Source organism: Rhinolophus hipposideros (assembly GCF_964194185.1).
Source record: "Rhinolophus hipposideros genome assembly, chromosome: 8".
NCBI classification, from domain to species: Eukaryota; Metazoa; Chordata; class Mammalia; order Chiroptera; family Rhinolophidae; genus Rhinolophus; species Rhinolophus hipposideros.
This window is the reverse complement of record NC_138054.1, coordinates 3,839,416-3,865,581: the sequence shown is the minus strand read 5'-3', so window position 1 is coordinate 3,865,581 and position 26,166 is coordinate 3,839,416. Positions and strand designations below refer to the sequence as shown.

The following is a 26,166-nucleotide window of genomic DNA, read 5'->3' as shown; positions in this document are numbered from 1 at the left end:
TTGAAGAGTACTTTGAAATAGTTTTATTGGCTCATAAGACTTTTGCATATAAAAAAAATACCCAAAACACTATGCAGTATTATATCACAATTACATTTTTTTTTTACCAATTAAAACTACCCAGAATATACATTTTTTTAAAGGAAAAAAAAATCCTACAGAACTGAATTCTGAAGTGACATAATGACTTAAATACTATGACAAAATAGGTAACTCCTAACTCCTCATCACATTACTTCATTGCACAAGGCTGCCAGGTACTTTGTAAGCATGACCCCCGCAGAGTGCAAATAGGCAGTTTCAAAGTGACATGTTCAGCTGAAGTAACTTAACTGCCTCCACCTAAGGAACTCTCATATTTCTGGCACAAATGTTGGTCTGTTTTAACGTCCACCAGGTAATCAACCAACTTCATAATCCAGTTACTCTCTTTCTGGCCATTCCTTAAAAAAAAAAAAAAAAAGACAAAAAAAGATAAAAAGTAACATCCTTCGGCTGTTATGGCCTGAGAGTCAGCAGCGCCTTTGCTTAAAGAAATCCACCCCCCTGAGCTCTTCCGGCAGGTACTCCTGCTCCACGGGCTCGCTGTACATGGGGTTGTACTTGTAACCTTTGCCGTAGCCCAGGTCCTTCATCAGCCTGGTGGGCGCGTTCCTCAGGTGCAGCGGCACAGGGGGGAGAGGCCCCTTGTGGTTCCGCAGACAGGCTTTGACGTTGTTGTAGGCGCTGTACACCTCAATGGACTTTGGGGCTCTGGCAAAGTAGACCACACACTGGGCTAGGAGCACCTAGGCGAAAAGGAAAACATCTTTGCAGAATACTTTATAATGTCCCTCATTAGTTTGGAAAAGAGTCCCACCACGCTTTCATTATCCCCCTTTCTGCCTACATGAGATGAGAGGTTGAACCAGACCAGTGGTTTTCTATTTTTAAACTGAATAACTTTTTATTAAATGAAAATTTTCTTAAAACCCCAACACATAAAATAGGTAAACATGAAGCTGCTGTGTTTGTGCGTGAACTCGCACCCACTTCCTCGTTCAGCTCCGTCAGCACTGCTGCCCCCAGGAAACCCCGAACACTTCCTCCTGTTTGAAAACATCACCTCATTGATATTTAAGACCCCCCTCTCGTGAGTCTAAGCTTCTAAAACAGGAGTTAAAAAGCCAAGCAGCAATTTCAGTGGGCCCACACATGAATGGCAAAAGCAGAACACATATTCAAATCCGCAAAGGGACACAGCACAAGAGAAAGGAACGAATTTGCAAAGAAATGACCTGATTACTTTACCTCACATTCGGGCATGCCTATAAAATGACAGCCTTGGTAGGCAGCAACTGCTTGTGTTAATGCAGATGGGTCTGCCAGACCTGTCACACACACAGAAAGAGAAAGTTTAAGTCACGACGCACACGTCCGGCCCGACCTGTCCATGTGCTACCGTGACCAGGGACTATCACTGCTCGTACATTCTGACCAAAAAAAAAAAAAAATCCCACTCAGCAAAATGGACTGACTTTTCTGTGATCTCGTTAGCTTATTCAAGAAATATTTACTGTGTCAAAAACTGTTTCCTCAGGGATAACAATTCTACATCTTGTAGGAAAAATAAATATAAGGGGCAGAGACCATGAAAACAATCACAAGGATGGATACATTAAAAAGAAAACATTTCTTAACACCAAAGAAAAGTTCTTCTGATCTTTTTATTTCAACAGTGTCCAGAACCTTCCATTTCTATCTCAGATGTCCAATGAAAACCTGAACACCCGACACCCGACTACAAAGCAAATGGAAGTGTTTCTTTTATTTCAATACTCTTATCAGGAAAATCACTACTGAAGAGGAAACAAAATGGTGACTTTAGGAACAAAAACACTCAAAAGCTCACACACACAATAAATAAAAAAATAAACTGAGTTCATACTGAAGTCTTTTCTCCTTACCTGTCCCACATGGCACCATTTCCCCGTCCCCCTTCCCCCGCCCTATGTGCACACCAGGTCCTGGGCCCTTCCCACCACACTCACCAATGTCTTCACTGGCAAACCTCACCAGCCTCCTGGCAATGTACAGCGGGTCCTCTCCTCCTTCAAGCATGCGTGCCAGCCAATAGAGGGAGGCGTTCTGGTCCGAGCCCCGCATGGATTTATGAAGTGCAGAGATACAGTTGTAATGCTCTTCCCCTGGACACCACAAAAAGCACCCACTCAATTACAGGCAGGACGGGACCCACAGAGCTCTAAGAGGCTCATCCAAGCCATGCTTATTTCACTTGGCTAACTTTAAGGAAGCCTGAACCAGTAGGGACCTAGGAAAGCCCGAGGTGAGTGCGGTCTGACAGCTGTGCTCAAGCTGCTCAGCAGGAGGGTACAGCGCCGCTGATGTGAGATGCAGGGGCAGGGGCACGCAGTTCCCTATGGGGCCTAGGCCTGTCTTGTAACCAGGTCCCATTGAGAGAAAGCCGCTGGATAACTGCAGCCACCTACACTGGATGTGAGCACAGACCAGGTGAAGGGAGGGGACATTCACTTTGAAAGGTGGTCTTCCTAGACCCCAGTGGATTTTCCAGGCCAAGAGTGGAGGAAGAGTGGTTCTAATGTTCTGGTTCCACTGTTAATTTGAGGAAAACTGACCCTGGGCGTGGAGGGCGCCATCAGGATGCAGAGGCAAGTGGCAAGAACAGCTGTTCCAGCCCATTTGTTCCTCGGTATCACTTCTAGCTACCCTTCTGGTATCTGAAGCCTGTGGTCATTTAAACCCGCTGTGGGGACACCTGGGTGGCAGGACCCTCGAAGGCCTGACACGTGCACTAACAGCTTTTGCCCTGAAAGCATTGTAGGCCTTTTCCTTCACTGCTTGGTTGTGCCCTGCTTTTTGACCCGTGGAACAAATCAGTGAAGCGTGCTTTAGAGGAAATATTTAAGGGGAGAAACTTATAGCTCCATATTTGCATTGATACACATCTCACAGTTTTCTGACCACCATCTCCTCCGTCAGTCTGAGGAGAGGGCACCCGCTTCCTGAGAAAGCAGGGGTCTTATTCTTAGTGTTAGTCCTTCCAGAGAAGCACCTGGTCTGTGCTCCTCATTAAGCCGATGCCAATAATGAGACCATGACCTGCTCTGCATGGCATCTGGGCCCCAGGAACAAGTCCCGGCAGCTGACAATGCTGGTAAAATGACACTTGAACTTCAGATGAAGAGAGCACGGGCTAAGATGCTGGCCTGCCAAAGGAGCAAGACCCGAGAGGCTGACTGTGGGGCCTAAGGCCCTCCCGTTGCAAAGGAGCGCCGGGGCAGATGGATGCTTTCTGCAGAGCCGCTGCATTGCTGTGGACAAACGCAATTTCCCATCTTAGGGCTTCCTCAGCTGAGTCACAATGCCACGGAGGCTGGCCGGTAAAGTGTCCTGCGCGAAAGCCACATGGTGCTGGCCCAACTCCCTCACAGGCCTGGACCCTGACCCTGTGCTCTGACCCTCCCGGGCTGAGCCTGGACATGGGGAGGAGAACTAGTGCAGGCCCAGCCAACTCGCGGACACATACAGATGAGACCGAAGCAGCCAGCTCTGCTTCACTTTCTGTCCAATGTGAACAAGGAGATGGCAAAGAACCTCCCGATCACAAAGGTTCCTCCTCTCCTTATACCTTTCCTGGGGGTCAGCGTCTGGTGAAGACCGTGGGCTCTGGAGCCAAGCAGCCAGGGTTCGAATGCCAAGTGTACAGCCATGGGACCACAGGCAAGTGGCTCCTCTCTGGGCCTCCTCAGGCTGCTCACCTGGGAAGCGGGTATTGTCAGACTGGCTAGGGCGCAGGGTTGTGAGCATTAAGCCATGTTTGCCTGGTATGGAGTAAGCACTACAGAAACATGTCAGTGTTCAATATTCTTCTACGTTAGCTGGTAGTTTTGCTTTTATTGTATACCATTTCCAACCTAAAATTTCACATTCATGTAGAACCCCAACATCAATGCACAGCAGAGAACTTGTTCTCATTTGGAAATTTCTTCACTGATGCAGACTTATCTGAGCTACTTCCTAGGCCCCTTACTGATGGGACAAAGCCTGTAAGAGCACGATCTAGGATCCGACCTGTGGAGCAGGTAGGCCACAGGGCAGCAGGGTAAGGTGTTAACTTGTGACTTGCGTGGGTCCTCAAGGCCGGGCTCCAGGCGATTTCCACTGACCCTAGTTCTTCCTGGGGCAGCAAAGAGCTACAGAGGTTGACCCCTTCGTGCATAGCTTCCCTGGATGGAATGTGAGTCCCAAGAAGTAGGAACCCTAGGGCTGGACATATCTAACACCCACAGTGTGTGTGTGAGCAGCCACAAGTGTTCGCAGGGGTGTGAGAGAGGTAAGTGAGTACATGTGAGAGTGGGTGTGAGTGTAAGCGGTCGTGTGTCAGCGGGGAGGGGCTAGCATGGCGGCAACACCAACAGGAAGGGAGGACACAGTCCTGGGCACCAATCAGACCTGGAGCTGGGGATAAATTTAACCATGTGTTCTGTGAATTTAGGCAAGTTTTTTCATCTGTAAAATGAGGATAACATTAAGTTACCTCCCAAAGTTATTTTGAGAATTAAAAAAAAAGACAATGTATGCAAACTACTCAGATTCAATGAAAGCTAGTGTTATGTTAAATGGTAGCTTTGTTTTTTAACTGACAGTCTGATGAAATGTAGAACAGTTTCAGCTGGTCCAGTAAAAATGAAGTCTCCTTTAGAACAGCTACAAGGGAGAACGAAAGACCACTGTTGCTGGAACTCCCAGAGACAATGGAAGAGTCCAGCATGTGGGAATATTTTTATCTCTTAAAACTTTTAATTTTTTGTACATATCTCCAGTTCTTGCATTTGGCCAAAAGGAAAGTAAAACTCTGTATCCAGAATGCTTTATGTTTCAGATTTTCCAAGCACTCCTATGACATTCAGGAGCACAGAGCTGGCCATCCGAGCTCTTGGGTCATTTGAAGAGAGGCGTTGGCTGGGGAGAGGACTGTTAATTTAATGCCTCTAATGCATCCTTAGTGCTCTTTAGCACCTCCCACCCCCATCAGCTGAGGGGCAGTAAAGCCAAAGAGCTTCAGTCACTTCCCCAAGGTCACATAGCACGTTCTCTTCACTCAACAGGAGGCACTGCCTGGAACCAGTCACTCTTAAGCTCCCCCACCCCCATCCCTTCTCTAACCAGTAAGAAGTACTCTTCACCATCAAAAAGCATTTGTTAAAGACATGGAACAGCCTACGTGGTATCTGTAATATTTAATCCCAGCTTCCTTTTCTGGCATAGCTTTGAAAGGTGTGGAAATTCTATTCGTTACTGCAACATGACTCTATCAGAATCACACAAACACTCAAGCCCCAGAAGTCCAGGGTAATCTACAGTACGCTATCTTTGTCATCCACATGTTTTATAAAAAGATACAAATGTACTGTGCTTATGACATTTAATATTGCCAGGTCACAGACTTAATAAGAGCTGGTATCAAAACTGATATCTGTAAATGTGCTTCTATGCAAACAGGTAAGCGCACAGAGCAAAAATAAAGTTTTAAAAAAGATATTACAAAATAAAAACATTACAATCCAAATAAACTTAATTTTCAGTTGAGACTCTTGAAATCAAGGATTTTAATTCTCATTAAGCTAAAAAAAATAAGTCACTTATTACAAGAATCCTCTTACTGCCATTATAAATGATCAACTGAATGTATCGGTTTTTAAAAATGCTTGTATTCTAAAAGGTGCCATCAGAAAGTAATGGAAAAATATGTGACTACCTTCTAAGATACATTTGAAACTTGCAATTTCAAATCTGAAAACTCCTCAGTTCTAATCAGGACAGCTTCTGCTCTGAGCCCCTCTAAGAAAGTTCAGGAAGCTAGGACTCTGAAATCAGACTCTGAGGGTAAGGTTTAATTCTATTACGAATATGGAGATCCAACTGAGAATCACGTTCATGCTTTGGACCCAGATGAAGGTCAGAGGTCTGGAAGTGAGAATGTATGTACACAACTTATTTCATGAAAGTTTCACTCTTTTTACAGTTCAGAGTTATTTACCTGCTCGGTCATACAAAATGTGAGATTTCTGGAGGCCTTCCTTCACATCATTTTCAGTGATCAGAACTCTACCGGGAGAATACGTTTGCCCACTCTTCTTACAAAACATCTTCCTAGAGCTTAACCTGGCCAGCACCGCCAGCTGCAGTCCGTTCAATCCAGCTCGGGCATCCCCATCGCTGAGATAAGCCAGAGTGTCTATAGCTTTATCCTCTATGAACACGGAGGGCCTGCAACACAACTACTGTTAGTTACTGTCACACTTGTATTACACACTTTTCATTCGGTAGCATTTCTTAGTGAACTCATATGTATGGCTTAGCAAGGTCACTAAAAACTCACTTAGTTCAAGGCTCTGCCCTTTATTGTTAACTCACATTGTTAACAGAGCTCAGCACTACTGAGACTGAAAACTGACCTGCCTTCGAGTCATGAGGGTGTATCACTGTATAAGCACACACACACACACACACATAAGCATGTATGAAGGAGACATGGAGAGTTTCAGAGAGTCACACGGACATACGATCTGTCTGGTTCACAAAATAGTGAGACCACAGAGTGTAGCTCAAGTGCCTCATTATAACATACAGAAAACAGGCTTCAAATGCAGTCCACATCCTGATGAGACAGGTATGCTCAGACCACTCCCCCACAGGGAAGGGACAGCACCATTTCAGAAAGCTAGCTCCCAAAGGCTCCAGATCACACAGTTTAATTCCCTCATTTCACAAACAACAAACCAGGAAGCCGGTTACTGTGGGCGCAGCAGGACCTAGGAGCAGGTCTGTGGGATTCTGGCCTGGGGTGTGCTTCCAAGTGAGTATTAATCACATGAGGTCTGCAGAGTAGCAGGGTCACTAGCCCGGACCTCTGTCACAAGATTCTCCCAGAACTCAGCTGTGAGACCTTGGGTATGTCACCTAACTTTGTCTCAACGTCAGGACTAAAATTGACCACCCCATTTCTAAATGTGGCCCTTCATGGAGAAGGTCTAATAATGATTTATTTTCAAGTCTCACTGTGAAAAATTTTCTATTCCTAGTCTAGTTAGACAAGCTATCTAACACACTTACTTACTTAGAGGGGTCTTATTAATTCCTGGCTAGCTGCTGGCAGCACATTTGCAAAGCAAACAATTTTTCCGTTATAGCTCACCCTTCTCACTGCCAAACTTCAGCTGCAAACGTCAATTAGGCCAGTCTAAATCAGCTACTTGGAAAACAATGCACAGGCACCAAATGGGTTGGGCAAAGGCATGGGGATGGGGGTGAGTGGGGTTGGTCATGAAGGGGGGCCCAGCTTGTCTGTGAAGGTCAATGTACAACTCCTTACCATAAGTCCACAGACACTACATCACTTGGTGAATGGCTTGAGTAACATCAATCTGTATTTCATGTACTAAAAGATTTGTTTCTAACATCTTAAAGACTGTCTCATGTCATTCTAATTTACCAAAGCCAAGACTTCCTATCATTAATTGCGGCTCTCATACCACACATGAAGCACCTGTTTTGTCTGTCGTATAGCTTGATAATGAATGACTCTGTCATCACACTCCTGACAGGCTCCCTCCTGGGACCCAGAGCCAAGGTTACAGTCTGGAAGCCCATCCTTCTCCCTTCTTGACCAGATACTCAAAACACACACCAAGGCCACAGCACTAATACTTTGTAAAGTTGACGGACCATTTCTCAAGCAGATATTGTTTAGCAGATTTTAGATGTTTTGGAAGAAAAAGACAGTTTACACATATTAAAAGAAAACGTGTTAGGAGAGACCAATACTAGTGGGGGTGTGGCATCACCCGATGTGCCCCCCACCCCCACACACAGAATGTGTAGTAATCAAGCCAGGTGAGTGTGTGTGTGTGTGTGTGTGTGTGTGTGTGTGTGTGTGTGTGTGAGAGAGAGAGACAGAGAGAGAGAGAGAGAGAGAGAAAGAGAGAGAGAGAGAGAGAGAGAGAGAGAGAGAGAGATAGGGGCAGGGTGGCAGAAAAACCAAAGTTGCCTGAACACCTCTTTTCGGCCTCACAACTAATAAATTATTAGCAATGCCTTCCATCTCCGTGGAAAGCTTCCTAGCAACAAAGAGCCTGCAGGATCATTTGCAGGAAGAAAAAGGAGTAGAGCAGGAGCCCTAATCAATCCTGACTGACTGAGCCATCACCATGAGTCAAGCCATTTGTTTATCACATTTGTCATCTCTCCATTCCCACTAAATGTTGAGGCCTCAGAATAGGAATAATGTCTTATTCTTTCTTTGTATTCCTACTGCCTGGTAGAGAATAGACATTTGCTATGTGCACAATAATGAATGGACTAACTTCTATTTTCCCACAATTTCAGAGTGAAACATTCATTTTCTTTTAAATTGTAATATATAGAAAGTATACCCCCACCCCTCAAAAATCCATTATCTTCACCACCAAGAGATAACAACAGCCACTATGGCCTCTGTTGAATTTCCTTTATGATCCATCCACTCCTTCAATCATCAACCTAACATCTAATTTTTAAAACAAAATTGGGATCGAATTATGTATAGTTTGCGTCCTTAACAATTAAACCATTTGTTGAAAAACAAGTACGCTACTTAGAACTCTAAATATTACTTTATTACAAAATGTGGATTATATTAAATTTAAAAAATAGACACAAAGGGGCGAAAGTCTCTTATTGCTGTTATTCCCTTAACATTAGTATTTTGGTATACGTGTATTTCCCTTTTCTATGAATTTGTCCTTCATATACATAGACGTGAGTGCTTTTGAGACAGAAACGACGGATGGCCTTCCATGCTCTGCTGCTTACTATACTGCCCCATTTCCATGAGTCCTCATATAAAGTCAACAAGGAGGCCCTTTTTATTATGACAGAAGCAGACTAGCAGACTGTTTCACAGATTTATAAACGGCACACTGTGAATAAGCCTTTAAAAATGGGCATGTATTTTATGTGGTTGGAAAATAGGATCCTTCCTTCAATTTTTAAACTCTTAACTAAAGCCCAAGTTATTCTATTGCTCTCCTTTTAATCAGGTTTGAAGTCATGGGGAACAGGGATGCTGTAGCAGTAAAACCAGAGCTGAGAGCTTTCACCAAAGCTCCCCCTGCTCCATTGCTCCTCCCCTTCAGTACTGCCCACATTCCAACTTCAGACCTGTCCAAAACAAGTATTTTTCAACTCAAATGAATCTATCAGCAAGTGATAAAAGGCGACTGCTGCTAGCACTCACGATGCTCACCCACAGAAGTTCCCAAGTGGAAACTCACTGTTAAGAACATGGTATAAACTGCCCAACGGGTTCTTCCCACCACTCAGTACTCCCTGAACCCCAGTTACTCTACCTCGGTTCTGAGGAGTGATAAAATGTGTCAAAATAGCTTGAAATCTCAGGAGAGGGAGCAGATGAGGAGGCTCATTCAAGGAATAATACAATGAGGAAGACCTGTATTGATATTTGTAGAACTCAGCAAACAGTAACTACTGCACAAAATATCTTGAAGGAGTGATTCCAGTCCAGATAATTCAACATTACTTTTAAACTTAACCATAAATTTATAAAATATTTTCAATTTGGAAGTAACTTTCCAAAATTAGAATAGGATTAAATGTGGCACAATTTACTTTGGGGATAGAACATCTGAAATGTCATAGCATTCTATAGAGAATTAAGCACTAGATAGTAAATTATATTGTTATAATGTGATAAAAAAAATCCAACTGTTCCATGATAGCAAAAGTGGTTGAAATAAATGTATTGGAAAAAATCATATTCCTAGTTAATAAGATTTAGAGATAAAAGACAAAGCCTAGTTTCTCCAAATGACGTGAAATGCTTTGGTCTTAAAAGGAATGTGGGAAACATGCTGTAAAGACAGCTCCCTCTTTTCCTTTTTTCTTCCCAGGGTGTGGATTTTTCTGCACATTTGTTTTTCTGGGGAATGACATCAGGATTTGGAGGATTCTATTGAGATGGCTGGATGTTTAAGCTGGAGTGAGGCAAGTGACAATGTACCTGTTATTTTATGGCAGAACAGAAGAATACACATGGCTGAGTTAAACTCTCCCTGACTTACAAGACAATTCTCTCTGACTCTCTTTCACTAAGAAAAGGAACTTTCCACGGTCAGAGTAATGACTGCTATCCAGTGGTCCTCAACTAGGAATGTGCACCAGATTACAGAGAACTTTCCGAAAGTACAGCTGTGTATATCTTACCACTGATTTACCGATTCCAAAATCTCCAGGGACAGACCCTGGGCACATGTATTGTCAGAACACATCCCTGGTAAGGGTGATGCACAGAGCTGGTTAAAAGGCACTACTGGATGTCTTAGAAACTGAGGTGTGAGGTGAGCCTCTTGAAAACTCCTCTGGAATTTACAACAAATTGAACAGCTATAATTCCACAAAGGACTCCCTGCACAGCAGACAGGCAAGACTAAGGGACTGAAATCATCTAAAGGAGGGCAAATTGGGGGAGCGGCACAGGAGGGAAGTGGTAATTATGGAGACACAGGCTGAGTGGCCAGAGCTCGGAGCTCCCTGCATCCCGGAACTACCGCAGCTGCAGGAGAGGGAAGAACTCGGACTGCTAGGGCTCAGCTTATGGCCCACAGGGCTGAGGGGGCAGTATATAACACCTCCGAGCAAAGACTGAGGGAAGAGGGCTGATATCGGTGGTTTAAGCCCTCACTGCCGAGCGGAGAACAGAAGCCTTAGGCACGGAGACTAGCCGCCCCCTCCCTACCCTCCCAGAGCTTGCCCCGCCCCCACCTGCCCGGTGCTAGAAGCAGAACAGTAGCAGTGTCATATCAAAAGAACGGAATATTTGCTGTTCTGAGAACTGTGGACAACAGACACAGATTCGCAGCCCAACTAGTTCCGGCAAAGGGGAGGGAGCTGTGGAAGCAGGACCTGCTGTGGTGGTGGTCGCCGCCATTGCTCTGGGCCACCTCTCACAACTCACCCCGCCCCTGGCCCCACCTATCTGGGCGGATCCCTGCAGGGGTAAACAGAACTGCTGAAACATACGGGCTCTGAATCTGGTTCAAAAAGAGCTTTGGAACTTCAAAAGCTCTCTGCATCCCCACAGGGACATGGCGCCTTATGACCCAGGCGAACTGTTAACAGAGGAGAAGCCCATCTCCCAGGGAATTTCCCCATTGTGTGAGAAGCTGGAATAGTGCAGAGAAAACATAGCACGACTGTCACTAAGATAAAAACAGAAAAGACACAAATGATTTCAGAAATGAAACAGGGGAGGTTATCATGGATGTCACAGAGATATAAATGATCATCCAAGAATACTATGAAGGACCAAATGCCACCAAATTCAATAACCTAGAAGAAATAGACAAGTTCTTAGAAACATATAGCCTTCCAAGGCTGAATCACGAAGAATTGGAAAATCTAAACAGAACGATCACCAGTAAGGAAATTGAATCGCTCATCTGAAACCTTCCCAAAGCGAAAGTCCAGGACCAGATGACTTCACTAGGGAATTCTACCAACCATTCAAAGGGGATCTAATAACTGTCCTTCTCAAACTCTTCCAAAAAAGTGAAGAAGAGACAATACTCCCTAACTCATTTTATGAGGCCAACATTACCCTGATACCAAATCCTGGTAAGGATAACACAAAAAAAGAAAATTACAGACCGATATTTCTGATGAATACAAATGCAACAATCCTAAACAAAATTCTAGCCAATTGAATGCAACAATGCATTAAAAAGATTATATATACATCATGACCAAATGGGGGTTCATCCAAGGAGTGCAAGGATGGCTCAACATCAGCAAATCCATCAATGTGATACAACACATGAACAAAATAAAGGACTAAAATCATGATTATATCAATAGATGCAGAAAAAGCATTTGACAAGACACAACATGTATTTATGATTAAAACACTTAATAAAATAGGTATAGAAGGAAAATACCTTAACATAATAAAGGCCATATATGACAAGCCCTCAGCTAATCTCATAATTAATGGTGAGAAACTGAAGCTCTTTGCTCTACATTCAGGAACATGACAGGACCCTCCCCTATCACCTCTGCTTTTCACCATAGTGTTGGAAGTCCTTGCCAGAGCCATCAGGCAAGAGAAAGAAATAAAATGTATCCAAATTGGTAACGAAGAAGTTAAATTGTCACTTTTTGCAGATGACATGATGCTATATATAGAAAACCCTTAAAGACTCCACCAAAAAGCTATTCGAAACAATAATTAACAAATACAGTCAAGTTGCCAGTTACAAAATCAAAGTACAAAAGTCCATTGCATTCCTATAAACTAACAATGAAATCTCAGAAAAAGAAATATAAAAACAATTCCTTTTGCAATTGCAACAAAAAGAATAAAATATATAGGAATAAACTTCACCAAGGATGTGAGAGACCTATATATTGAAAACTGTAATACATTTTTTAAAGAAACTGAAAAAGACACAAAGAAGTGGAAAGACACTCCATCTTCATGGATTGGAAGAATCAATATAGTTAAAATGGCCATATTAGCCAAATCAATCTACAGATTTAATGCCATTCCCATCAAAATCCCAATGGCTTTTTAAAAAGAAATCATCAGATTTGTTTGGAACCACAAAAGACCCCAAAGAACCAAAGCAATCTTAAGAAAAAAGAACAATGCTGGAGATATCACACTCCCTGACTTCAGCTTGTACTACAGGGCTACAGTAATCAAAACAGCATGGTATGGGCAGAAAAACAGACACATAGACCAAAGGAATAGAATTGAGAACCCAGAAATAAACCCGCATAAATATGGACAGATGATTTTTGACAAAGAAGCAAAAAACATACAATGGAGGAAAGACAGCCTCTTCAATAAATGGTGCTGGGAGAATTGGAAAGCCATATGCAAAAAAAATGAAACTAGACTGCTATCTGTCACCGTGTACCAAAATTAATTCAAAATGGATCAAAGACCTAAACATAAGATCTGAAACAATAAACTGCATAGAAGAAAACATAGGTACTGAACTTACGGACTTTTGGTTCAAAGAGCATTTTATGAATTTGATTCCAAAGGCAAGGGAAGTAAAAGCTAAAATAAATGAATGGGACTATATGAAACTTAAAAGTTTCTGCACTGTAAAAGGAAACAATCAACAAAATAAAGATGCAACGAACCGAATGGGAGAAGATTTCTGCAAACTATGCCCCCGATAAAGGGCTAATATCCAAAATATATGAGGAAATCATGTAACTCAACAACAAAAAGACCAAACAATCCCATTGAAAAATGAGCAGAGGACCTGAAGAGACATTTCTCTAAAGAAGGCATACAAATGGTCAATAGACATATAAAGAAAAACATTCAAGATCACTAATCATCAGAGAAATGCAAATAAAAACCACAATGAGATATCACCTTACCCCAGTCAGAATGGCTTTCATCAACAAGACAAATATTAACAAGTGTTGGAGAGGCTGTGGAAGAAAAAGGAACCCTCATACACTGTTGGTGGGAATGCAGACTGGTGCAGCTGTTATGGAAGACAGTGCGGAGGTTCCTCAAAAGATTACGAATAGAATTACCGTATGACCCAGCAATCCTTTTCTTGGGTATCCAAAAAATCTGAAAACATTTACCCATAAAGACATATGTGCTCCAATATTCGTTGCAGCTTTATTTACGGTGGCCAAGACATGGAAACAACCAAAATGTCCTTCGATAGACGAATGGATAAAGAAGTTGTGGTATATATACACAATGGAATACTATTCGGCAGTAAGAAAAGATGAAATAGTACCATTTGTGACAACATGGATGGATCTTGAGAATATAATGCTAAGCGAAATAAATCAGAAAAAGTTGAGAAGCATATGATTTCACCGATATGTGTCATATGAAACAAAAACAACAAAAGAACAAGACAAACAAATGAAAAAACAAAACTCATAGACATAGACAATAGTTTAGTGGTTACCAGAGGGTAAAGGGGGGAGGAAGGTGGTAGATGAGGGTAAAGGGGATCAAATATATGGTGATGGAAGGAGAACTGACTCTAGGTGGTGAACACACAATGTGATATATAGATGATGTAATACAGAATTGTTCATTTGAAATCTATGTAACTTTACTAACAATTGTCACCCCAATAAACTTTAAAAAGATAAAATAAAATAAAAAGTACTACTGCTGAATTATAACTGGGACTCTTCTATAATACTTTACAAATTACTAGTGTGGACCTTACACAAAGAAACAAAGAAAGGTGAGAATGGTAATACCAGAAGCATTTTAACTTGATACTAAGTATAAGCAAAGTAACTCTTTTAATTTTGCACCTAGACTCCTTCTAACAACAGGGGTAGCTTCATAGTCAAAAACATGCCTTCAGAAACTGGTTCCATTCTGTTCAAGCTGGCACGTTACTTAACCTTTTGTGCCTCAGTTTTCTCATCTAAAAGGGAGACAATAACCACTTCTGGAAGGACTAACTGAGACATGTAAAAGCCTTAGCGCAGTGCCTGGGCATTGTGAGCACTGAATTTTATCATTAGGAATGAGAATGATTTGAATCAGACTGTTCAGTATTATGCTCTCTAGAACTGCGAACAGCTGCTTCCATGATACCCAGAGTGAAAAGAAAACAAAACTTACTCCAAAAAGAGACTATATACTTCAGAGACAGTGCCCGTTTCTGTTTAATCCCGGGAAGACACACTACATCTTTTCTACTTACACTACACTGTTTACCTAGTATGGGATCGTGGAATGAATCACCACCCCAAGACGTGTGTTTGTCCTAAGCCCTGCACTTGCGTATGTGACCACATTAAGGATCCCCAGATGAGAGCACCCTACGTTTAGTGTGGGCCCTAAATCCAATGACAAGTGTCCTTCTAGGAGACAGTAAAAGAGGACGAAGTGACACAGAGGAGAGGCCACGTGAAGATGGAGGAAGAGAATGGAGTGATCCTGCCCCAAGCCAAGGAACGCCAGGAGCCACCAGAACCCGAAAGGAAGGGCTCTCTCCTAGGGGAGGCTTTGCAGGGAGTGTGACCCTGACAACAGCGTCAGACTTCGAGCCTGCAGAACTGTGAGAAAATAAATTTCTGTGGTCTTAAGCCACACAGTTTGTGGCAATTTATCACAGCAGCCACAGGAAGCAAATACAAGTTCCCTGATATTTGTTTCCAGTAGCCAGGCTTTTACATCATCATTTAATAATGTATGTTAATGTAACTTTTTTATGTCAAAACATTTTTAAGAAAACTTAGTAAAATGCACGTTAAATCCACAACTCACTCTGACCAGTACCTTTTATTCTGGTGTTCCACTATCTTTTTTTTTTTTTTTTCAATACTAGAAAAGATTATTTTTAAAGGTCAGGCAGCATAGTTCCAACTTTTATTAAAAACAAAACAACTGAGAAACAAACCTATAGCCATCTTGTCTCGGGCCATCTCATTTGGGGGCCACGTTGTCTGCCCCTCCCCCCAAGATGATCAGAGAAAAGCCCTAGTCTTCCAGTCAAGCTGCAGCACTTTTACTTCAGGACAGAAGCCACTCCAACTCTTTCATCCAACTCTTGGAACTCTGCCTAGTTGGACAGTAACAGTGCAAGCACGACTTCTCATTTCACTCTCTTCATGTCCACAAACTAATGACTATTATCTGGTCCACTGTTTAAACAACTGACTCTTTAGGTGGGTGTTTTTGAATATATGTGTCATCTGATCTGGAATCTACAATCCTTTAAGGCAGCAAGTACTGCAGGGTGATTAAACACTAGTTTACTTTCTCATTTTCAGCAGCACAAGCTCATCAGACCATAAACCATGAATTTTCTGGCCTCCAAAATTAACCCAATGCACAGATAACATGTTTCACTGTACCACATAACCAAAATGCTTACAGAGCAAAATACACAAAAACTGTTGATTATTCATACAAACCAAAGGAACTATGGGATAGATAATTCAACATAAATTACCACTTACCTCTATCTTTCTCTTCACAACCAAATCACAACTGAGTATGGGAGTCTAGAGTACTATTTTGTGGTTGTCACACTAAAGCTAGAGGGCAGGGGGGTGGAGAGATACGCTCTTCTTTGGCCCTTCTTCTTTCCTATTGCCTAGAATACAAATATTATAGCTAGATCTTCAGTAGCACCTTGGGGCGTGAGGTAAAACCCCTGCACCGAAGGTGGTGAAGCAGAAAGACAAGAGCCCTGGCAATACTGTGAAGCTGGCCAGAAGCTGCATCTTTAATGCCCGTGGACCTTCAGACTCTTACATGAGAAAGAACGTTCCACCTTGTTTATGGCACACGACTTGACTTTCCTGATGTATGCAGCCAAACTTAACCCTAATGGGTGCAGTAACATCTAGTACTCTGTCCTCGCTGGAGCACTTCTCTGTGGGCACCCTCCAGGTTTCTTCCTACCTTCTGGATTTGTTTCCTTAGGCTCCTCTAGCTCTGCCATCCAATAAATGCTGACAAGTCCTCCACTTACTACTACCCTTAGCTCCGGGCTTTCTCCAGCTCGCCTACGGGAGTTATTCACATGTATGGACTATACTATCTCTGTTTTGCTGGTGGCCCCAATCCGTCTCAAACCCTTCCACTGCTCTCCAGACTTCTAGATCTGGGACCTCTCAGTGTGAACCACCCAGAGGCCCCACAGACTGAACGGCACACCCACCCTGCTCCTCCTCCTGTCTTTCTTGCTCAAAAGTACAACTATCTGTCACCAGATCAGTCATCTCAGACACTCCTTACCTCTCCTCACACCTAGGCCTCCAGATCCCACTTTGCTATTTCTCATTGCAGCTCTGGCCTTTGTTCAAATCAGGCACTTGTCTGCGTCTGTCTTTTGTATTTAGCTCCTGTTGCCACACAGCAGCCTACCTGTCTGGCTCCTCGTACCTGCACCTAAAGAAAGGAGAGTCTGTGAGACGGATCCTTTCAGGGACTTCGCTTAACCTCTGTGCTTGCACCTTATGTCTCCCTGTTTGGCCCCAAAGGATGGCTGGTTAGTCAATGGCGGGTAAGATTCCCTGGGGGGGAAGAGGGGGAAGGGGGACAACCCAAGCCAGACACAGCCACGTGGGGACCATCTGGAGAACTCGCGGGGTCGATAGAGGTGGGGACAGCTCCCCACCTTCCCCCATCTAAGGAGAGCCCCTGCCTCTGTGGCTGCATTCCTTCCCACAACCTGCAGGGGAAGAGATTCAATGATGTGCTTTCCATCTACTCACCTGCATGAAGGTTTTGTCCCTTGGGGAAGTACCTGTCCTGAGACTTATGGTTCAGCTGCCTGCAGGCAAGGGTGATTGGCTTAAATCAGTTTCCTATTATGATGTACAGGACTCAGATCTTGAGATTGACAAGCTTTATCCTCTCCTACCTAATAAAAGCTATGCGCTGGCCAGATTCGGGGCTCAGTCCTTTGAAGCTGGTGTCCCTTGGCCCAGCTTGCACTCTATTCTTGGCTACTGTATTTCTTAATGCTAAGCTACGCTACCCTCTTCGCTCCCCACAACTTTTGTCAGGCGGGATGCGACAAGCTCCTAACTGGTCTCCTAGCTGTGCACGGCCCTGAGGGGAGAGGCAACGGGGAGGGAAACAACTCAACTCACTCCAATCTACCCTGAGGCTGCACTGAAGCGAAGATCTGAGCAGGTCATTCTCTTGCCCAAGATCTACGATTTCTCACAGCTCTCCACATGACTTTTCTCACCTCAGAGCACAGGTCTTTTATAATCTGGCCCTGCCACCCTCTCTGGCCTCACTGACCATCACCTTCCTCATGCCCACTCTTCCATCCAACCACGGATGGATGGTGCTATACCACCTTGACTTTGACATGCTATATTCCCTTGCCAAAATGAGCTTGCCATTCACTTACATTCCGCTCATCCTTCAAAATTCAACACTGCATCCCATCTAGAAGGTGAGATATTTGATTTCACATCTTCTCAATGCCTCTTTCTTATATCCATGGACAAAATTCAATCACAGCATGTCACTGGAAGCCTATTTACTCACCATCCGTTTATGAAACTCGAAGCTCCCTAAAGGCACGGGAATGGGCTTTTCAACACACAGCCAGTGCCTAGCATATGCAGGCCCTTCAATTTATACTGAATAAACAAACAGGAGGAAAATAGAAGATGACACCTTTATCCCACACTAGTGAGAATGTATAACGTACATGTGTAGACTGCATAAGAATTCACTGTTCCTCAAGTCAAGTCAAGAATGGTGTAAGCATCAGCTTGATTAGTCTCCAGATTCAGTACCTGCACAGCTCTGCGCATGTACAGCAGCCTTGAAAAGTCTGACATTTCTCTGTAAATGTTCTAGTTGTTATCTAGAGCATCAAATACAAATGCACATTCCATCTTTCGAGAGAGAGGGTGCAACTATTTGGGGTTAAAAGTCTTTCCTTCCCACTAGATTGGTGCAACCAAATCTAATTTATGTTCACAAGAATGTATATATAGTTGATATCAGTCAATAGGGATCTGAAAGTAACAGTTTACCTAAAGCTGAAAGACAATACAATCCACTATTAATTATCCATGGCAATTGGGGTGGCCAGGTACTTCTGTTAGGAAATCACCAGTAATTTAAGAACTCTTTCTATGGCTTAGTACATCTCCCAACTTAACTCCTTGTCAGAATTGCTAATAAGCAGACCAAGTAATTAAGCTTAATAATCTTTAATTTCACTGTGCTTGCTGCTATAGTTTACTTGGGCAAAAGTATTAAAAAAAAAGTTTCTTGATTCCTGGGCAATCATCCCTTATATTGGACTATACCCAACACAAACAAACAAACAAACAAACAAACAAATAACGAAGATTTCTCTCATATTGAAAGCTAGGATTTATTCACTCACAAATCATTTACTACCCATGTATTACATGCTAGGCACTATGCCGGGTGCTAGGCATATGAACAAGAAGGACAAGTTCCTATCCTCCCAGCCTTCCCAGGAAAGTGGGAGATATAAAAAAATAAACAAGAGAATGAAAAGAAGTCATAATTAGGATCGATTCTAAATTAGTGATAGTAGAAAAAATAAATGACCTACTGGATATGGGAGGTTTTCTTGGACTAAACTGCAATTTTAAGATTTAAGAATCTGGCTCTCACTTTTGTATCAGGCTCAGTTTCAACAGTAAGAAAAACCTTAATTCTGTCACTTGATCCTCTCAGATTTTCATGTGCGTGCAAGTGAGGTGGGAATCCTGTTAAAATGCAGAAATCCTTTTTAAGATGACCTCCATGGTCACTGTCCTTCTTATTTCACTTAAATTATGGCATGGCAGTGATTTGGGAGAGGGAAAATAACAAGTGCCCCGCACACAAAGGGCTCCCAAGTCCGAGTACACCTGACTGATACCAGCAAGTTCCATAAACCTTCTCAGCCACAATTCTGATAGCTATCCCATCACACCTACACTCTAAAATGATGTGACTTTATTCCACCTGGGGATCTCTGGCCATGTTTCAGGTCTTTCATGAGGTGTAACATAATTTCTCCTACATCAGAGACATGAGCAAATGGGGAAGGCCAGACACAGGGAAAAACTGTTGAAACCTAAACCCTGAGCCTAAAACTATGTCTGTACTTTAATCCTCACAGAGAACTTGGCCTCAGGGCAGGCACTAGCAGCTGTGAGGGTCCCACGTGAAGAGGCATTAGCCTCTCATCAGACCAGATTATGTGTCGCTGCATTATTTCAGGTGACACATCAATCAATGACATGTGAATAGTCTAATATAAATAAAGAAAAAATTCTGACCTGAGTAATCTAATTGATTATCCACAGTATACATCCTGTGAATTAGCGAACTCACGCAGCACTCGTGATACAGAAATAGATTAGCAAAGGAAAGAGACAGCCCCTAATGTGTCATTTTCAGTTAAAATTCCTTTAGTTTCATGGAATTGAGTTTGACTTTTTGAGTATGCAAAAATCATTCCAAAAAGCTTTAAGGGATTTTATGGTAACATTTACATTAATTTTTACTTAATATTTTTAAAAGAACAGTAAACTGTAGGAAAAAAGAAAATTGGAATCTGTGCATAAATCTCTGAAGCATTGTAAATTAAATCTATTCCATAAAAGAAAATATCAATAAGGCTTTCCACAGTCTTCCAAGACTAAAAAAAGTGTGCTACGTAACGAAGCAAATCCCTAAGCACAAAAGCAAACACCAAAAACTAAGATAACTAAAATAATGGGCAAAGCAATGTTAAAGTTTGAAGAATGACAGATGCAGCCATTATAAGCTATACAACACATCCTAAAAGAAAGGAAACATTTGCAGAAATACACTTGTTGGTATCACTCAGCACTTCCCTCCTCTTGTTTTCATTACTAGATCAACATTTCTTCTCTGCCTCCACTCTCTTACTGCTGTCCAGCCCTTTCTGGCCCCCCGCCAGGGGATTCTCTGGGAGATGTGTGCCCCCAGGACACTGCACAGTCAACTTACTCAGAACTGCTGTTGCTGCTGTGGCTCAGAGGGTCAGTGGGACGGCTGGAATCTAGGACGGAATCTAGGACGTGGATGCCCAGTGAGTTGATTGCTCGCATTAAAATAGTCACCATTGCCTCTACTGGAAGCTTCTCAAGAACAATAACCCTACAGCGGCTCAGAAGAGCGGCATTGACTTGGAAAGAAGGGTTTTCTGTGGTTGCCCCAATCAGAGTGATTGTCCCACATTCCACGTGAGGAAGGAACGTGTCCTAATCATGGGAGGAAAACAGAAGAAATTGATTCCAGTCAATAACAACTTGCAGAATCCTACGTAAGTTGGCTATCCATTCCTTCCTTTTACTAATTATAATTTCAGGAATAGCAGCTTTATAGTAATTGAATATAGATGCAACATCGGGAGAGCACAATGAATGCTTTTTAAGCCTAAAACACATTTTCTGGAATGCCAATGTCTAAGCCTGGTCTCTTTCTTGCTGGTAGACTAATAGCTTAAAGTAGAATTCTGCTTTAGTTTCAACATAAATGGTTTCTTTACTTAGAAAAGTATCCTCTATCTTGAAGCCAAACTGACATAGTTTAAATATAGCAGCTATTTATTTACAGAAGTCTAATAAAACACAACATTAATATTTCCAAAATCCTCTTCCACTGCAAGTACTCAATCATATTGTTATTCTTCCTAACAAACTTGGTAAATATATATCAGTGAATATGTAACCAGAGGATGCTGTCTTAAGGGGAAGAAATGATAAGAGGAGTCAATGGTCTAATATGAAACCTACAGTGCTAACGTTCAGTCAGAACTCTAATGGTCTATTTAGTCAGAGATTCAAATCAGGGGAAAATAGCTTAGTAAAATACTTCTATCTCTGACGAAAAATATATTATATAATATATATATATATAATATATATAACAAATATATCAACAGAAAAAGTATACCTGAAAAAGCTTTATGTTTATTTAGGAAGAATACAAAAGTGGCTTTGTTTACAAAAATAAATTGTCATTTTATTTCAGAAAGCCATTTAAATAAGTAGTAACGATTAGATCTTGGAACATTTACTTTCATGAGAGTCTAAAGTCAGAAAACAGACTCTTTAATCTTAAAAATAAAAAGTAACACTTTATAGGGGAGAAATTTAAAATTAAGTTAGACTGTTCACTATGACTCCCAACTATTTAAAGATTTCTAAAAATTGTAAACTTTGATCCAAAGTTGCTTTTCTGGTATGTGTAGCTCAGAGATATACTAATAATTTCATTTATCAGATAGAGAAACCATTTTCTTGTCATAAAAAACACTAAGAAAAAGTGGGGACATAGGCTCAAAGGAGATGGGTTGGTAGTCTATGCTTCCTTGTAGACAGTTAATAATGATAACAGCCCCTAACATTTATATTGTCCTGTGTACTCTTCAAAGTGATCTCACATACTTTATGTTCTATTTAATTAATATTCACAATGGCCAAAAGGTAGAAGAAAGTTAATATACCTGTTGAGATTTATTGAATCGATGAATCTCATCAATAAAAAGTATGGTTTTCCTTTTGAAAAAGCTCTTTTCATTTTGAGCTTGTTTTATGACATCTCGTACATCATTTGTCTTGGCATTTGTTGCAGACAATGTCACAAATCTTACACTATGTTTCTTGCTGTTGTTGGCTATGATGTGAGCCAAGGTGGTCTAGAAAAGATGACACACAGAGTTTGGAAAGCTGATCAGACACAGACAGAAAAGCACCCATGGGTACTAACACAAGCAGCATAAGCACAATTTACTAAACAACTTAAACTCTGAAGAACGTTTAGCAGCACAGATAGAATCTGAAATACCACAGTACATTTTACATTTTCAAAAATTAAAAGAAGTTATAAATAAAACAGGAAAGTAGCTAAACCTTAGGTTAATTCTGACCTTTCCTCCTTTGTACCTAACCCCGTTTGATTCCTTTTTGGGGACTCTAACATCTTTGGAATTCCAGTAAAGAACAGCTGTTTTGATTTAGCAGAGCCTGGGTGATGGCTGTGGTCTCTTCCAGCCAAGAAAGCATTACTGCTGAAGGACTGAGTGTAGAACTGAAGTGCAGAACCACAGACTCCATCATTCCATAACTGGAAGCTCATCAGTGCAACTTAGAAAGGAGAGTGAGCCTTTGAAATGAAAAACCAATGACAACCACCTAGCATTTAAGATGGCTGCAGGCCACTTCTGAATGTTTACTTTGGAAGCAGGTGAAACGCCAGCACTTCATCCTGTCAGTACTTAACAGGAAACAATGGAGATCCAAAGAAAGCGCTGCTCGGTGCCTGGCACTTAATGGTACCCTACAAATCTGATAGGCTCTTATTAACATCATTATTATTGTTAGCAGTATAGTAGTAAGGATGGGAATAAAGAAAAAGGAAAGACTGTTTAATGAGAGGGTCAAATTTGCTCCTGAATGAATGGAAAGGTGGCACTTCATTTTCTAAAAGTTGTATAGCACCATTAGATACTGTGGCTGCTTCTTTAGCAAATCCCAGCCTACTGCCTCCCATGCCACATATACTTTGGCTTGTGACTGATCACCAAAGACTACACTGAGCAGCCCAGCTCACTAAATCTTTTGCCCAGCATCTTCTGTGAGTTCACTCTACTGGTCTCCCCGGGGATCTTTTTCTTGTCAGTGGGACTATAAGAGCTGACCAGCCATTCTCCTGAGCTTATGCAGAGTGCACAGACAATAAGAATGCTACTGCTCAGTTCCCTAAACGAGGTGACAACTAAGACCACAGTAAAATGTTATTTGGGTAAGGCCTGATTCATACCCGACCAAAGGGAAAGTATGAATGCACACAAGAAGGCAAAAAATGAACAAGATGCATTCCAGGAACTGGAATAAACGGAGAGTGATTAAGTTGTGGGCAATGAAGCTGGAAAGGAAAACTGGAGAAAAAGCATGAAAGGCCTTGTGTACTAAGGAGCCAGCACCTGAAATCTAGGAGAGCCCATAGACACTCTGATTCTGAATGTCGCCTTCCATGCACTGTGCTCACTCTTCTTCCTCTTGCTGTGGATTCAAACAACAAATATTTAACCTTCTCTGCCTACTCTGGTTTTTTCAGTCTTAACCCTCCTGTGTTGAAATTTCAAGTGTTCCTCCAATAACGTTTTCTAGACCCCAATATACCAACTGCCCTCCTCTGGATTTCTGGTAATTCTTAACAAGGTACATAGAACTGGACACTAAAGTGCACCGATGTTTCTTCTCAAAAGTACACGGCATGACCTGGACAGTTATGGAAACGCTAGATGAAAATGACTTGAGTTCTCCTACTGGTCTTGTTAAATAAATCCAGTCTCAAGAATAAATAAAAGTCAGTCTGTTAAAATAAATCAACAGCTATAAAGAGGAGAAAGAAGCGCAACAGAAATTAAAGCCAATATTTGATTCTTTCTCAAAACTGAATCCGTATTCCTACAGATGCAACATACAAATGTTCCTCTTCAATTTGCAGCATGCTGTTTCCTTGACAACTGGGTCGTTAATGTGGCATTGGAACACATAGGTAGATCAAATCTAAAAGTCCACACGTTCTTGAAAACCTATGAATTCACACATTCTCACTTAGAAAACGAGCACAAAACGTGTCCTGTGAATCTGGTGGCCGTGCCTCTTTCACATCCAGCACAACTGCACGTGTGGACCAGGCACTGTCCCGGCTCTGAAGGCAGCCGAGGCCCTGCACTCCTGGGCCTCCACGTCCGGAGACGAGCGGACTCTTCCGGGGCGGCTTCTGACACGGCTCTCCGACAGTCGGATCCAAGCCCCGACCCACACAGCAACACTCGGAACCTTTCGGCCAAGGCTACACTCACCTTGCCGCAGCCCGGCGGCCCCCACAGGATGAGCGAGGGGACCGCGCTTGTCTCCAGCAGGGGCCGCAGCAGGGTCTCCTGCCCCAGCGCTCTGCTCTGGCCGACGTAGTCCTGCAGCGAGTCGGGACGCATCTTGTCGGCCAGTGGCTTGCCCTCCAGCATCTGCCGGATCTCTTCGGCCGCCAGAGCGCGGGCGTGAGGGCGGGCCCCGCTGCTGGCCCCAAAGGCGGCGGCGGCGGCGGCGTCCCAGTGGCCCGCGTCGTCCTCGCCGTCCGCATCGGCGTCGCCGTCGCCGTCGCCCACCGCCTCCTCCTCGTCCTGCGCCTCCGCCTCGTCCCAGCTCCGCGGAGACGCGTTCCCCGCCGCCGCGGCCGCCGCGGCCGGCCTCTTCCCCGCGCCCTTCCTCCCCGGGCTGGCGGAGCGGGCCACGGGGAAGTCGGGGATGAGGCGGGCGCCGCTGGGAGTGGGCGGCGCGTCGTAGCTTTCCCGGCTCTCGCTCTCGCCCCCGTCGTCGCCGTCCTCGCCCTCGCCCTCGCTGCTCTCGGCCGCCGTCGGGGTGGCCGGCTGCTTCAGCGCCGAGCTCTCCGAGGGCCGCCGCCTCTTGGCGCTGGGCGCCGACGGCCCCTTGGCTCGCTCTCCCAGGCGGTGCGGGCCGGCCGCGGGCTCCGCGGGCCCCGCGGGGTTGAGCAGCAAACAGCGGTCCAGATGCGAGTTGATGTGCGCGGCGGGCATCATCTGCTGGCACACGGGGCACTGCACCTGGTGCAGCTGCGACAGGAAGGGGTCGTCTTCCGGCCCACTCACCTCCATAGCGGCCGCAGCACCCTTGGGCACACCGACGGCTCGCGATGCCCGCCGCTAGGCCCCACGTCGCGAGACCTTCGTTCGGGGAGGCGGCAGGACGCGCGCGGGCCGGGGGAGGGCGCCGCTCATGCCTCACGTCCGGAGGTTCCCGCGCCCGCCCGCCTCCGGCAGGCCGCCACTGGCATCTCGCGCAGCGCGTCGGGAAGACTAGTACGTGTGCGTTGTCCCCCGTCGCGCCGGGAACGTGTCCCGCCGCCTGTCGGGAAGTGTAGTCCGCCGCCGTTTGCTCCCGCGCTGGCGCGTCCACTTCCGGCCAAGCCCGTAGCCACCTTTGCGAGGGGCCGATGAGGCCGCGGGTTGCGCGTGCGCAAGTTTGGGCGGTCGCGAAAACGGCGCCTGTTGGCGCCCGTAGGTGCCTGTGACGCCTGGGAGGAGACTGTGGAAACGCGCGGAGATTGCGCTCGGGCAAGTGGTGTTTCACCCTGGAGCTGCGTTGGCGTGTGGGGAGGACGGGGGGACGAGAAGAGGCCCGGGGCGTGTTGTTTGTAATTAGAGGGAGATGGGAATAAAGAACCCAAAACGCTCCAGTACAGAACTGGGCAAAGGACCCGAATTAAAGGGAAAAAACAACGACACGTGTGAAAAAAAATGTTCACCCCCGCAGTGCTCAGAGAAATGCAAACAAAGAGAACACCTCCGCCCCACCTCACGGGTGTGTTGGCCTTTTACCTGAAGTACGTACTTAAATTGTCTCACGTGTGCTCTTGAATAGTTAAAAACATATAGTTAATATGTTAAACCTATATGTTAATAGTTAAAAACCTTCTAAATGAAGGTTAGTCGAGTTAGGATGTAGCTACCTCCATGGCAATAAAATGATACCAGGCAACCATTTAGTTACTTCACAGACGGTGACAGAAAATGCCCA

At 43.8% G+C, this 26,166-nt stretch overlaps 1 protein-coding gene across 1 annotated transcript; it reads right to left on the bottom strand.

Annotated features, from left to right (window-relative positions):
* Nucleotides 1-25,377, bottom strand: WRNIP1 (WRN helicase interacting protein 1). The gene is made up of 7 exons (XM_081057465.1): nt 24,435-25,377; nt 22,068-22,259; nt 20,567-20,820; nt 6,062-6,291; nt 2,031-2,186; nt 1,291-1,370; nt 1-788 (listed from the first exon to the last, which is right to left on the bottom strand). The coding sequence occupies exons 1-7, from the start codon at nt 25,242-25,244 to the stop codon at nt 513-515; spliced, it is 1,998 nt and encodes a 665-aa protein (XP_080913591.1). The 5' UTR covers nt 25,245-25,377; the 3' UTR covers nt 1-512.
* Nucleotides 25,378-26,166: the final 789 nt, after the last annotated feature.